The sequence below is a fragment of the Tetrao urogallus genome (assembly GCF_951394365.1).
Source record: "Tetrao urogallus genome assembly, chromosome: 13".
Taxonomy (NCBI): domain Eukaryota; kingdom Metazoa; phylum Chordata; class Aves; order Galliformes; family Phasianidae; genus Tetrao; species Tetrao urogallus.
In genome coordinates, this window is record NC_136826.1 from 15294673 (window position 1) to 15309019 (window position 14347).

The 14347-nt window shown below is 47.7% G+C and overlaps 1 protein-coding gene across 1 annotated transcript in view; it reads left to right on the forward strand.

Annotated features, from left to right (window-relative positions):
• The window catches only part of GPC3 (glypican 3), a gene marked incomplete at both ends in the record, with an annotated part of 113276 nt that overhangs the window by 60486 nt on the left and 38443 nt on the right, over positions 1–14347 (forward strand). The window contains 3 exons of the mRNA XM_079542048.1: positions 3251–3384; positions 5023–5148; positions 12420–12540. Of these exons, the coding sequence (XP_079398174.1) occupies positions 3251–3384; positions 5023–5148; positions 12420–12540 (381 nt within the window). The remainder of the gene's footprint in view (positions 1–3250; positions 3385–5022; positions 5149–12419; positions 12541–14347) is intronic.

Below are 14347 nucleotides of genomic sequence, written 5' to 3' on the forward strand. Positions count from 1 at the left end.
CCTAACCAAAAAGCCCAACCCATTTTGCTTAAAAATCATTCTGCCATTTTATTCATTTTCTGTAGCGTAATGCTTCAAGCTGCAGCCTGTTCTGGGACATGAAATAAGACTGCAATGTTCTTGCACTGAATATACTTCTAATAAGGATTTGTGTGTGTTTATGATGCCTCTGACAGCACTCAAAGTCACAGATCCATTGGCTTCGTTCTGTGGGTGTGCTTTGCTTTCCACGTTTGTCCCTTTGTTGCATCTCAGATTGTCATTTTCTGGACTCTGAAATTTGGAGCTTGCTTTAGAACAGTAATGATGATCGGGAAGAGCTTGGAAAACAGAGTCTGTGTGTTTTAGTTGCAGCAGGGAGGCAAAGAAGAGGAAGGATGGAAGCAGACTTGCTGAGATGTTGTCCCAGGACCACTGGTGGCCCAGCAGGCTGGAGCAGATGGCTTGTGAACGCCTTTCCCCCTCCAATGCACACATGATCCTGCCCCTGCAAATGAGCAGGCAATCTGTTACTTCTACATTCTCTCACTTTGCTTAATGTTCAAATCCCAGCTGGATTTTTGACTGAAAAGTGACAATCATTTGGCTGCGACTTCACAAGATGAGCTGCGCATTGGCGTGTTTTTTTCCTGAGAAGGTCAATTGGTCCTTGAATAAATAACTAAGTAAGAACTTGCAGCACATGCTGCCCAAACTTCCCAACTTCATGCTTGCCAAGACTACATCTGCTGCCCTGTTTTGGGGCTGTGTTTGTGAGAGGGCTGCAATTTGGGGCTCTATCTATTGCACTCTCCTGTAAAGCCCCAGTGCTGCCCGGTCCCATGTCTGGGGCTCAGCCCAAACTGCAGTGGAGTTGCGTGGCCCCATCCACCCGGGTGCTTTGCTTTTTGAAGTGGTGCCTCAGATGGTGCCATTGTTCCCGCTGTCACTTGGGCCCTCCTCTCCCATTCAGCACGCTTCAGCATCCTTGGAAAAAAAAAAAGCCTTGATCCTGGCCTTGCTCTTCTCTCGGAGTTCAATAGGCTTTGCCAGCTGAAAGGCCGCTTTCAAAGGGGGAAGGGAGGCTTTTCAGAGTTTGGGGGAAATCAAAGGGAATCATCACAAATGGCTGCTTAAAATAACCGACCTTTTCCCGCGTCCCTCCTCTGCTTTGCATTCCTGTGCAGAATGTGGGTGCAATGGTGGAGCTTTTGTTGCTGCTCATTTTGTGCCCTCTGTCTCTCAGTGTCTGCATGCCCTGTCTTTGCCCTTTAGGGTTTGGAGCAGAACCCATCTCTGACCCCCCCCCACTGTCTCAGATGGTACCTTTTGGGATGAGATGTGCAGCACTTCATACATCCTCATAGAATTGTTTGAGTTGGAAGGGGCCCTTAAAGGCTATCTGGTCCAACTCTCCTGCACTGAGCAGGGACACCCACAGCTCCATTGGTGCGCTCAGAGCCTTATCCAGGCTGACCTTGGGTGTCTGCAGGGGTACCTGCCACATCTTTGGGCAACCTGTGCTAATGCCTCACTACTCTTACTGGAAATAACTTCTTCCTTTTTCAGTCTAAGTCTCTCATCTTTTAGTTTGAAACCGTTTCTCCGTGTCCTATCGCAACAAACAGAAACTGCAGTGCCTGGCTTCCTGTTTGGCTTCACTTTTACTTTGTACTGTATGGCATCCTGAGCAAAAAAAACTGCCACTCTTAACAAAACAGGTGATATTTGTAATTTATTTGCCCAGCCAAATGCAGGATGTAATAGAACGCAATTAATCTCTTCTTGCACATCAGATGCTCTTAGCTTTGGGCAGTGGGTGTGCTTTTAATTGGTGTGCTGCTCAGGGCCATTCAGCAGCTGCAGTGCTGTGATGTGGAGCTCAATGAGGTGCTGCTGGGATTGTATTGTAGGTATGTGGTTGGTCCCAAGCCTGGATGTGGGTGGTGGGATGAGGCTTGAGGAAAGTGAAATCAATGTTGGCTGTGGTGCCTTTGTGGTCCCTGAGCATTCTGCAAGCATGCCCAAGTCCTGCAGAAACAGTGATAGGTTTGGTGGGTTGATAGCTGTACTGGATAATCGTAGTAGTCTTTTCCAACCTCAATGATGATTTAGTGAGTGCTATTAGTAATAGGTGGATGGTTGGACTGGATGATCTTGAAGGTCTTTTCCAACCTTGGTGATTCTGTGATTCTATGATTCTAAGCGGTTTAGAAGGGCATTTCCTAGCGTTAGGTTGGCCTGGTGGTGCCATGGTGGGGTAGCTGTCTAGCTGTCCATTGTCAGTGTCCTGCAGAAGGAGATGGGCACAGGTCCACTTGCAGTGGGATTGCAGCAGCAGTGCCGTGAAGCTGGCATGGAGTCACGGGGCAGCGGCCATGTGGGAGAACTTTAATGAGGTCTTTTGGATTCTTGCCACTGCAGCCACTTAACGAATCATCATCTGTATGCTAATGACCTAATTTGTGTCATTAACAGAAACCTGTTAATCAAGACCTCCCATGACATGACTCAGCTGGAGCTGCAATGCTTGCTGTATTTTAGGCTGTGATTTTCTTTCAATTAGCAATGATACGTATGATGCTCATCCCTGGGTACCAGCAGCATGAGCTCTGCAGATGCTGAGCTGCTTCGAGCTGCAGAATGGAGGGCTCAGGATCTGCCTTTTGAAGGGAGGTGTTTCCTAACAGTCTGGCTGGAAAGGTGGAGCGCGGTACCGTGAGGTGCTGCGAATTTGGGGAAGGAAGGAAAGATGCATGAGCATCTTTCTGCCAGTGTGAGTTTAACTCAACAGAAGGGTGCTCGTTCAGGAGTTGGGCTGCATCCTTATGGCAACAGTTTGTTTTTGGGCAGTGGGATGTGCATGGGAGGGAGTCCATCAGGCATCACCTTGGTCTGCAGACTGGGTATGTGCATCCTTGTAGGGATGGTGTCTTCACCTTCCAGGGCAAGATGTGTGGCAACTTTAAAAATCCTCAAAATCAGACTCAAGTGGCTCTATGCTCGCAGGGAGATAAGTGCATCAGTGTGTTCTCTGCTAATTATTTCACTTCTTTTTTTTTTTTTTCTCCTTGGAGTGGGGCGCTGTAAGTGAAGTGAGAAGTAACGTAGAGTCCTAAATCTATTCTGAGAGTGATTTGGGAACTCCGGGGTTGCTGGAGGTAGGCAGTGGCGTACAAAGTTCCTAACCCAGCAGCGTGCATCTTTGTTGTCTTCCTTCAGTACTTATGGCCCTGATATTCCCTCATGCTGTGGTGTTTGCGTGTTCCAGGTCAGCCGGCTCTGCGGTCACGCTCAGCAGAGGCAGTATCGATCCACTAATTACCCCGAAGACCTCTTCATTGACAAAAAAGTCCTGAAGGTGACTCGCGTAGAGCAGGAAGAAACGCTGTCGAGCAGGAGGAGGTAAGTGCACAAAATGCCATTTCTGGATTTGCTGAGCGTTGCTGTTGTGCCAGATATACCCCCGGGTAGAAATGGTGGCTGTCAGCTAAAACTTTGCACGAAGCAACGTGCAGCCAGTGGGCTTATTTCACTTTGATTCTGTGCAGTCTTTCACAGTAGTTCAGATATATATACAGCCTTCCACTGCGTATTACCAAGTGAAGCAGGTGCTGTGCCTTTACTGCTGTTGTAAATACTATAAAAGTCTGTACAGGAAAGGGCAAATTCAGCCCTTCTTGTACCTGGGGATGGACTAGCTTGGAGCAACAGAGCTACATTCCAGTTATAGTTCCCATGAGATAACAGCAGGACTCACATTCCTCCCTTGTCTCGACATGTTGGAGATGCTGTTTTAGGACTACACAGCCTAATGAGATCTGCTGCAACAAATCACACAAGCTTATACCTGCAGGTATGGAGGAGTTTCTTCTGTCTTCGTCCTGCCCTGCTTGGAACTCTGGGCAGCAGAAAGGCTTTCTTCTTTTTATTCTCCCTGATGCTGCTTGGATGTGCAGGATGTGAGGAGCTGGACATGATGTGAATTGGCTTAGGGTTGGTGGGACAGCAGACCTTGTCTTATTCATTGAGAAATAAGGCAGTGAATGAGACCATGTCCTATTTCGTTGTGCTTGGTGTAAGGAGCTGGCCCTCTCTCCTCAGTGCAATATGTGACTGCAGGAGGTGGGTTGCCCAAAGATATGTGCAGGAAGGTGAGCTCCCAGCCTGTGTAAGGGCTTTGGGTTCCCCAGTCAAACTCTTGTTTATGGGTGTGGATAGGGGAAGGTTGCTGTAGGCTGGCAGGCTGTGCTGCGCTGGGCCGGGGAGGGGTTTGAGTTCCCACTGCTTCTGCTTCCATCTGCGCCCGCAAAACCCAGCACTGGGCTTTTCCTTGCTTCGTCTGCCCCCAGCTGGCAGCCGGGAGCTTGGGCTGGAGAGGAGACCCCGAGCTCGCAGGAACCTCAGCAAATCCCTGCTCTAGGAGAGGGGTGCGGGGAGCACGGCATGCCCTGAGAAATAACCCATTGCCAGAGAGATGAATGTACTGAACTGCAGCCAGGAGGTTGTGAGGCCAAGTCTGATCTCCTCCAGTTCCCTACTGTTCATATTCCTCCGCTCTGTGCAGTGTTTACCTAATCAGATCTGCTGTCATTTCCTAGTGACAGCTGTTGAGTGCCCCTAGGTCACCTCTTCCATTGCAAGCTGCACACCTAAGCTGCAAGGACCGCTGCATCCTGTGCCCCATTTCTGTCTGCTGCTGGAGCCCTGGGGTTGACCCATGCCCTGGTCCCTATGTGCCACTGCTGGGAGGGACCTGCCTGGGCCAGGTGACCGTGGAGCTGCAGTGGGCTGAGGCCCTGCTGCCTCCCCTCCAGTGGGACAGTTCTGCCCTGAAAAGCATAGACCTTGACCGAATATCATCAGAGAATGATGCTCGATGCTGCTTGAGGTCACAAACAAGACTGATGCTTTGTGGCCTGTTTGTTCCCTGCTGTCCTCTTGTTGTGTTTGGCCATGTTGACTGCCTTCACTGGTTAAGTGCCATCAGCCTTATATTTTCTTTTTGTGACTGAGAATCAATTTTTTTCCCCTTTCTTCCAGGGAACTGATTATGAAGCTGAAGTCTCACAGTGATTTTTACAGCAGCTTGCCAGAGTACATCTGCAACCACAGCTCTGCTGTTCAGAACGACACCATTTGCTGGAACGGGCAAGAAGTCGTGGGAAGGTGAATCATTTCTTCCTTCCCTTTCCCCAGCACTGCTCATCATTTCTTATCCAGAGCAGGATACTGCTTATTGCCTTAAGAAACCTTTGGCAGAACTGGCATCTGCTCGTGTTGCAGCTCAGGTTGATGTGCAAAGGGTGGAGGGGAGAAGTAGTCATGTGCCACCCTCCACTGAGCTTTCTGTGCTCTGCTGTGAAATCCCTGCAGCCACAGGCAGGTTTTGTTTCAGTGAGCCAGAGGGAGGGGAGAGGCAGCAGCTCAGCACAGCCATGCACAGAGCTTATGGGGTGGGTACATGGAGGCTGCACTTGCTGTGATGGTGATAACAGAGAAGACAAGAGTGGGATTAATAGCATAAAATGGAGGAGGGGAATATTAATAAAATTGGAGCATTTTCTTGCAAAAATTGTTTCTTAGGAATGTAAATGTGGAAATAGAACTTGGAAGTTTTTTTTTTAATAATTATATTTAATTTTTCTTTAATAACTCTACTTTGCAAAGCATCTTTTGCTATTAAGTCGTCTGCATAAGGGAAGAAATAGAAATAAAATCAGTTGTTGAGATATTAATTAGAACTTCTTGATTCGGTAACCTCCAGTGGTGGTTAGCCTGCACTTCTAATACTGGCCTGAAACACTGAAGGGACCAAAATAGCATCAAAATGTATTTTTAAAAGAATTATTTGAACATCTAAGATTGCAACCTTAGCCAATAGTGTTGCTTCACGTGGAGCTGAGACTGCCAAAACAGTGCTCTGGGTGCTTGGGCTTCCTGGCCGGGGATCCCTTTCAGGGAATCTGAGAGCATTCCTGAAAATCAGGTGCATTCCAGGTAGCCCCAACCACCAGTGTGTTTATTCAGCCTTTTCCCCCAGAGGGAGCCAAGCAGCTGTTCACCTCATAGAAGTGATTTTGCAAGCTGCACTGAGAATGCTGTGGTGTGCCTGAATTTCTGGTGCAGCTGCAGCCATCCTCCTGCTGGACTGATGTGCAATTGCTGGGCCTCATTCAGAGCCCAGTTTGCTGCTTTTCATGAGAAATGTGGTGCTTTTTGAATCCCTGGTTTCAATTTCAGGCTATTGAGATGGTAGTTTGTTCTGTGTGTGTTACTGCTGTGAGAGAGGGGTCTGAGTTTCTGGGGTTTTGTGTGTGACACAAGAGCCCTCCAGGTGCCTGGAACAGCACGAGGATGGATGTGTGTGTGCTGTTATTGTATCTGGTGCTGTGCAGATGGTGGACAAAGCTGGTTAGGCACTGCTATGTCATTGAGCTCAGTGAGGTCTGCATGGACCCATGTGGGCTTTGCTGGTGTTCTCGTAGGGCTTGTGGCCATTTACCTCTCATATCCTTGATGTAGTTCCTAAGTGTTAATGAAATCAGAGAGAAACCCTGGGCCAGAGATGCTCAGTGCCTTCCTGCTGTGTCCCATTTCCCAAGCTAAGCTCTGAATCACCCTGTTTCCTCCTCCAAAGGCATGTGCCTTTAGGTACTCCAGGTGCTCCATTGATGGCTCAGCACCACTCACCTTGCTTTCTGTATTTTAGCTTTTCTTTAAGAGATGTTTCCCACATTTTCTTTTATGTTGTTTTATTTTGTAGTCCTTTGTCCGTCCCGTTTATTTCTTAAATAACTTAAGCCAACCTAATAGCAAGAATTTGTCCTCCTTCCTGATTGATCTGTGGGTTACTAGCTTGCTAACTTTCTCTTTTGGGGTTTTAAGATGTGATGCCGTGGCCTAGCAGAAGGAATGCTTTGCTAGCTGTATGAGGACAGCAGATTTCCCTGCTCATGCCCTGAGCAGTGCCTGTGATTTTGCTGTGCTGAACACAAGCCAAAGTGGGAAGAAAAAGAGAAAAGGCAACGAGCTACAGTTTTTCAAACTTTTCAGTGTACAAAAAACATCCCGTGCTGTGATTCCCACAGCTGATGCCCTGGCTGGATAATTAGCTCATGTAAAGCCTTCAACTTAAGCCAAGTGGGTGCTGAGATATTGAACTCGTCTCAGTTTCTATGGGAGTTAGAATCTCGGAGATGATTTGAGCTTTATATATAGCACTAAGATTTTACAGCGTTTAATACTAAAAGCCTGTTAAAATCTAGATTCTCAGAGTTTAATAATCTGCTTACGCTGTATATTCCTCCCAAGCTGTTCTGAATAGAATGACAGCAACATGTGCCTGCTGCAGAACTTGTAAGTGCTTTAAGTATTTCTGTTAGATATTACCATTTCCAAATTGCTTCAGACAAACTCGTGTGTTAATCTAAATCACCCGCATAACTCTTGTTCTCCTTATACCAATTCCAAATTAATATATTTTTAGCACCTTGCCAGATCCTCTTCTTCAAGCTAGGAGTCTCAGATTTCCCTTTTTTTGCCAGCGTGCTGTGGTTTGTTTTAATCATACAAATCATAAACAATGAAAGCACAATTGGAAGCAAGGGAGAAAAATGAGATTCTGTAATTGGAACAAAGGAAATTCCATGCCAGCAATAACCCTTTAGCTCATGAAGGGTTTGGTTATTTCTGGCAGCGCTGCAAAATATCTGATACAATGGAGTCCCCAAAGAGGGAGGCTGTATAACTTTTCAAGCACATAAAACACAGCTTTGTAGCAAATGTAAGCTATAATGAAAGGATAGTAGGCAAATTCAGTGGGTTATTGAGTGGCCATAATTGTTTCCAGAGTATTCCAGAAATGAAGACCATGAATCTTCCTATATTAAGCCTGCTGCTTGGTCTTAACTTTAACCAATCCTTCCAGAATCTATTTGTCTTGAACTTTACTGAACTGATGTAAGAATGGAGGGAGGATTCAGGCTGTCCTTTTACGCTTCAAACTCCCGTTGTTTGGCAGTGAATAATGCAGTGTTTGCTGTTCATACCTGCGACTTCAACTTTTAATAAAAGCTAATATTTGCAGCACGCTCACCGCCTGCAGTGCAGCGTATAGAGTGGGTTGGAAGAGACAGCGTTGCTCTTTGGCAGGGAAATATTGCAGCAAAACCTCAGAGGGTTCACATGGCAGTGAGACCGGGCTGGGAGGAAGGTGGAATTTGGAAATCCACCAGAAGATGTCTCTCTGATTTAGGTCTGAGTGCTCCCTGCTGAGAGCGCTGTATCCTGGTTGCTTTTGAAGAAACTTGCTCAGAGCTACTGGTGGTGTAGACTGGCTTTGACTTCTGGTATTTGCCCTCTTAAGGACTCCTGCCCTCCAAAGAGGCAAGATTTGGCCACTGAACTGTTTTGTAGCAGTCTGTGTTGCACTGATCTAGTAGAGGAAGAGCCTGCAAAAGATACTTGCTTGTAAATTGTTCAGTTGCATCTGAGTCAGTACTGTGCGAGTGGAAGGCAAGCATAAAGTGCTACTTGGATTTAAAAACAAACAAACAAACAAGAAAAAAAAAAAACCAAGAAAAAAAAGCTTTTTCTAAAAGGTGTAATGCTTTGGCTTAGAAGGTTACTTTCTCTAAATCGTGTGTCAGGCTTTGCAGTAACTCATCTCTAATCCTAGCATGGCCAGGAAGGATGAACGCACATATTACTTTTATTGCCATAAATTTAAATTGCACTTGTCATCTTGTCTACCTTGCTCTGAAATGAAAGCCAAGAAAGAACTACGTTTAGGCTGGAATGACCAAACATTCACAGGAGACATTTGTGGATAGTGGGGAGGAAAAGAGGAAATCCCTTAATGTGACTTCAGCCTTTGGCACTTTTGTCTGGTGGATGAAAAGGAGAACAAAGGGTCTTTAGCTGTGTTATCCCTACAGAAGATTTGAGCTCATCAATGTTTTTATCAGGTGGTTGTCTTTTAAGTTGTTTTTAGCAAGGGCAACATGACATTTGTCTTTGGAGAGTACTGTGACCCCAGCAAGAGCCCGTCCCCAGGGAGCCTGCTGCTGACCAAGATGGAGGCACATCAAAGAACAAAGTACTTTGAGCTTTGCTTATGAAGTGGAAGCCAAACCATGCTCGTATTGCAACACTGATATCCCTTCAGCTCCCATAACCATTGGGTGGACTTTACCTACTGTGTGTTTGCCCTCCGGTGCTGTTGTCCCCATGGTAGAGGCGTACAATGGGGTTGATGGAGATTCATAAGCAGAAGGGGCTGTGCTTTTGGCACGTGTTTGAGTGGCTCAGGATAGCTCGAATCTCTTTTTTTCCTTAACTGTGGCTGGGGAACCATGGAGGAAGTGAGCCCACTCGGCACACAGAGGAGCTGTGTGTTGGGAGTCCCTCATCCTCCAGCTCTGTGGGGTCTCCAAAGGCATCTCCTTGTCCCATTAAAGTCCTTGGGGGCCTGACTGCTTGCACCAGGCTGCAGAGAGAGATGCTAGCTGCCCTTTGTGGCATTTCAGGAATGCTTGTCTCTCATTGAAACTGCATCTCGAGTCCTTAGCCCTTGGTCTGGCAGCATCCTGCAAGCATGAATGCATAGCAGCCTGCACTCCTCCTGCAAGCTTGGTACCTTGCTGTAGCTGCCTTCTCTTATATATATGACCTCATGTGGGTAGAGAAATCCTTTCTGGCAATGCTGCCTGAATTTCAGAAGGGCTTTCACCCACTCAAAACCAAGCTATTGAGTTTCTTTGTGTAAAGCTTCTTAGGAGAGAGATTGTAATAATTCAGGTATGCACCAAACAGCGGCTCAGTTCTGCTCTTACTAAAACCTGTGGGGGATTTATCCAGCTAGTTAAATCGCTTAAACCACAGGAGATTTTTCCACTTTAAAGTGTTTCTAAATTCAGTTCACAGCGATGTGAAAAACTGTAATTCCTTTGGCACTGTGACAGCCCTGTGCAGCACGGACGATTGTGTTCAGCTGCCAGACGTGTTCCTCAGGTTGGCACAGTGGCACGAAGCGACTCTGAGACAAATAAAGAGCAGGCTGAGTGGTTCGCTGCTTCCAGTGTTTTGTTCCCCTGCAGGGGGTTAAATGCACTTCTGCAGGGCTGCTCTGCGCTTGCTGCAGCGCTGGCTTCCCACGAGATGGAGCTCAGAGCACGCGGTCCCAGCTGGCGTTTGGCCGGGGGCTGTGAGCTCTCAGCCTGGAAGAAACCTCTGACTGAGTGGGGAAATGCCTTCCTGAGCTGGCAGCTATTATGTCTTGGGTGTATCTGTACTTGGTGCTTGCTCCGGTGCGAGGGGGGCGCTTGGTGCAGCGGGATGCTGGTGGGGATGCTGGGTGCTCGTGTATGGGTAACTCCTGCTTGGAAAAAGCTTTGGTTGGTGTGGAAATCAACTTCAGCACTGTGTTTTTAAATGATGTGAATATTTCAGCCTGGATAAGAGAGTTTGTTGGGGAGACCCAGTAGCAGTTATCAGTATTTAAAGGGGCTGTAAGAAGGGAGGGGACAGGCTCTGTAGCAGGGTCTGTTGTGATAGGACAAGAGGAAACGATTTCAAACTGAAAGAGAGGAGATTTAGATTAGATATTAGAAGTTTTTTTCCAATAAAGGCAGCAAGGCACTGGCACAGGTTGCCCAGGGTGGTGCTTCATCCCTGGAGACACCCAAGGTCTGGGGATGGGGCTCTGAATACCTGATGGAGCTGTGGGTGTCTCTGTTCATTGCAAGGGAGTTGGACTAGGTGGCCTTTAAGGGTTCCTTCCAACTCAAACAACTCAATGACTCTATTCTTTTACATGCTGGGGACTCATTCTTCCTCCAGCAGTGTAAATCCAGAGTTGACTTCACATCCCTGGATGTCTAAGTCTTACTCTCATACTGCTAATTTGGAGTTTAAGTGTAGATGACCTCTTGTGCATCTCCAAAACCCTCTGTGTACCCCAACAGCTGTTACGGATGATAATCCATGTCCCTTCTGCTTTCTCCCCCAAGCAGAGCACCCACCCAGAGCTGGTCCCATCCATCCCTTCCATCTCCATCCCCTCATTCCAATCACTGCCCATTATTTCCCTGGCAGTGCGGGGTGAAGTACCAATGCGTACACATGGATTAGGAGCTGGCAGATACCACCACAGTGGTTGGAAGCTGGGTATGGATGCAACACATAGGAGATGAGGCATAGAAACACTCCTCAGGTTTACCCACAGCGCCAGGAAAACAGACATACTGTGCTTGGTGTTATCTTGGCAATCTTGCTTTCGTAGGCTGCGCTGGGTTCTGGCAGCGTGTGCTTGGGCTGTCAGCTCTAGGAGATGAGGGCTTGTTTTGTGTTTGTACAGTGCTGGGGCCTGTAACTGGGGCTGCAGGGAATGCAAACAACCCACAGCTTAGTAAAGCACCAGTGTGCTGCAGTGAGTGGTCCCGGCCTCTTACTGAGCTCCAGGAGCCCAGGCTGAGGTCAGTGCAGGTATGCTTGCCTCATGTTCCAAGTGTCACAAGCTGTTACTCCAGTACCTGGAGTTCTTTTCTCCAAAGAAAGGCATGCTCTGATTCCTGTGATTTCAATTTATTTGCTAATTGCTGATGAAAAAGCTGAGAGCTGGCTTGGCCACGCTGCTCTGCAGAGCATCCCTGCAACCTGCCAGGGGAGGCTGCACCTGTGGGTCTCGCAGCTGCTCTCAATCTGCTTCATGTGTGCTTTACTGGCATGCGTTATGCTCATGTAAATCCAGGATATTGTGTGGTGCAGAGCCCAGCACTGCACCAAGTCAGGTTACGTTCTGCCTAAGCAGTTACTTTGATCCCCAAGGCTGGATCTCATCAAAGACTGAAATCAGTTTTGTTTGACAACACCTATTTTCCATTAGCGATGTTGACAGCATTAATTATATTCTGATGTTTTAATTCTTTATTATTGAAATCACACATCAGCGATAGTCATTATTTTGCAAGGGGTTGATGTTATGCTAATCAGCTTGCAGCTAACTGGGTCATCCCACTCATTTTTTTTGGCTGTGGGCACACTACCACTCTTGTACTGGAGTCTCTGTGGTCTGCCAAGACTTATTTTAAACAAACATGAGCAAGCCAGAATTTCTCAGCCAGCTCTCTTAGGACTCTTGGGTGCAAGTTATGTGATAATATTTATCCCCGTTGTATATTGTTTAATGTCTTCCTTGGTTACTAATGGACTGGAAAGGAGTTCACTGTCCTCAAAAGATGTAAGTACATCATCTTGTTTCTTTGCAAAGGCAGAACAGATATTTATGGGAAATTTCTGCCTTTTCTGTGTCATTATTAACTGTTTTATTCTCTCCATTTTTGAAGGGACTGGTACTTAGTTTTGTTTGTATTGATCTCTGAGGATCTTTTCTGTGTTAGCCCATTGGATCACAGTCGTCTTTGTTCTCACTCCTGCAGGTACAGTCCCCAAATCCCAAGGAACGGAGCAAAAGCTCAGCCTGGAAACCACGAGGGGAAGATGAAAGGTCCTGAGCCAGTGATCAGCCAGATCATTGACAAGCTGAAACACATCAACCAGGTTTGTTGCAGTCTTGCCAGCAGGGATGGCTGTGGGCGGTTTCCAAATCAGTATGACTTCCCCTACACTGTCTTTGGGCTCAGCCAAACAACCGTGGGCAGCTTTGGGTGCAGAGCTGGTGCCACCTCAGCCCCACTTGTTGCCAGCATGTGTGGAAGATGCTCCTTCAAGCCCTTGGGCTAAATAGGAGCATTTGGGATCAGCCTGTGCCTAGGTGCTGGTTGCATCCCTGTGCTGCACCTCTGCTGGGTGTTCATCCCTGACACAGTGTGAGATGGTGCTGCTGTGGTGTCCCTGAGCATATGGTGCTGGTCATGTGGCTCGTGCCCAAAGTCAACTCTGTTTGAAGTTCCCTTTTGCTTTGCAGACAGAGAGGATCACTTGCTTCTTTGCTGTATGTCCTTGGAAGTCCTTTCCTCGTCACTGCAGGGACAAGTGGCCATTAAATGGGGATGTGGCAGAGCTGAGTGAGATCCTTTCTGCCATGCTGGGAGCTTCCTTCCCACGGTCTCAGACCTAGTGTCGTTGCAGAGAGACAAGCAGTATCTTGTCTCTACCCATTGTGCCAGCCTAGGTGAGTCTGTGAACAAGCTCCACTGCTGCCAAAGGGTTAGGGGGCAGCTCTGCTCTGTGTTCAGGTGGTGAAGGGCGAGAGCTCTGCAGAGGAAATTTCCTTCTCCATAGTGCTGCAAGGAGAGAGTTTAGCTTCCCAAAGCTCTCCTACAGCATTGCCTGGAGCCAGCCCTGCCTTCACCATGCTCGCTAGACAGGGGTCTGGCTCTGCAGCCTGTGTCACTGTATCACTCTCAGAGGGGACCCTACAGGCTGACAGCTTGGACCTCTATGATCTCTGGGAACAGCTAGGCAAACACTCGGGTAGGAATGCTGTCTTCCAACACAGCTGAGCTTCCCACTCTCCTCCAGCAGAGTTTTCCTGGTGAGGACATTGCCCACGATGGCCCTGGCATGATGCTTTTGGCAGCGGCAGCTTCCTGGGGTTCAGCCCAGCAGCACCGGGGGCCGGTGGGCTGGGAGGGCTGAGCTGCCTGAAGTTGCTGGTGTAGCGACTTTTCTGCTAACCTCTGCTTTCCTGCTCTCACAGCCGTCAGGGACTGTTGTGACAGCAGCTCATGCTCAGAGCCCTGCGATGGCAGCACGCCTCGTTAGCCACTGTCTGGAAATGGGGTGCTTGGGGTCCCAGCACACGGTGGTGGCAATGCAGCCATACTGCCTTTGTGTGTGGAGCTGTGCCATCTGCCAACAGCACGTAATTATTAAGGGAAGGGGGGGGGAGGTGAAAATAGCATAATCAGCTCCCTATTAAATGGGGTAGAGGGCAGGCTTCAACCTGCAGGTGATAATGATATTTTGCCGTTCGCAGTGAGAAAGTCGCACCGAACAAAACATGGTTATTAGTGTACTTGAAACTGCTGACATAAAGTAGTTGTGAAATGCTGGCTGCCAGATTAGGTCAAGTTAGGTCCTTGCTGAGCAGTTCAGGCTGCCAAGGAGCTGAGATTTGTGGAAAGAGAGACCCTGGGTAAACACAGCTCGGCTGGGTACAGCTGTGTGCAGCCCTGTCCTAAGAAAAACAGGGGTAAGTGGGTGAACATGGGCAGCTCCTGGACTCTTATGGGACTTTCTCTTACTTGATTGTAGTATCAGGCTGGAAAGTTGTAGTGTTGTGAGGAGTGGATGAATTGTTTTGCTTTGAGCAGCAGGAATTGTAAGAGTTTGAAGAAATCAATCCCTTTGGAAAGTTGTGTTTGAGAGCGAGAATGAAATAGGGAGAAAATGGAGAGTGATT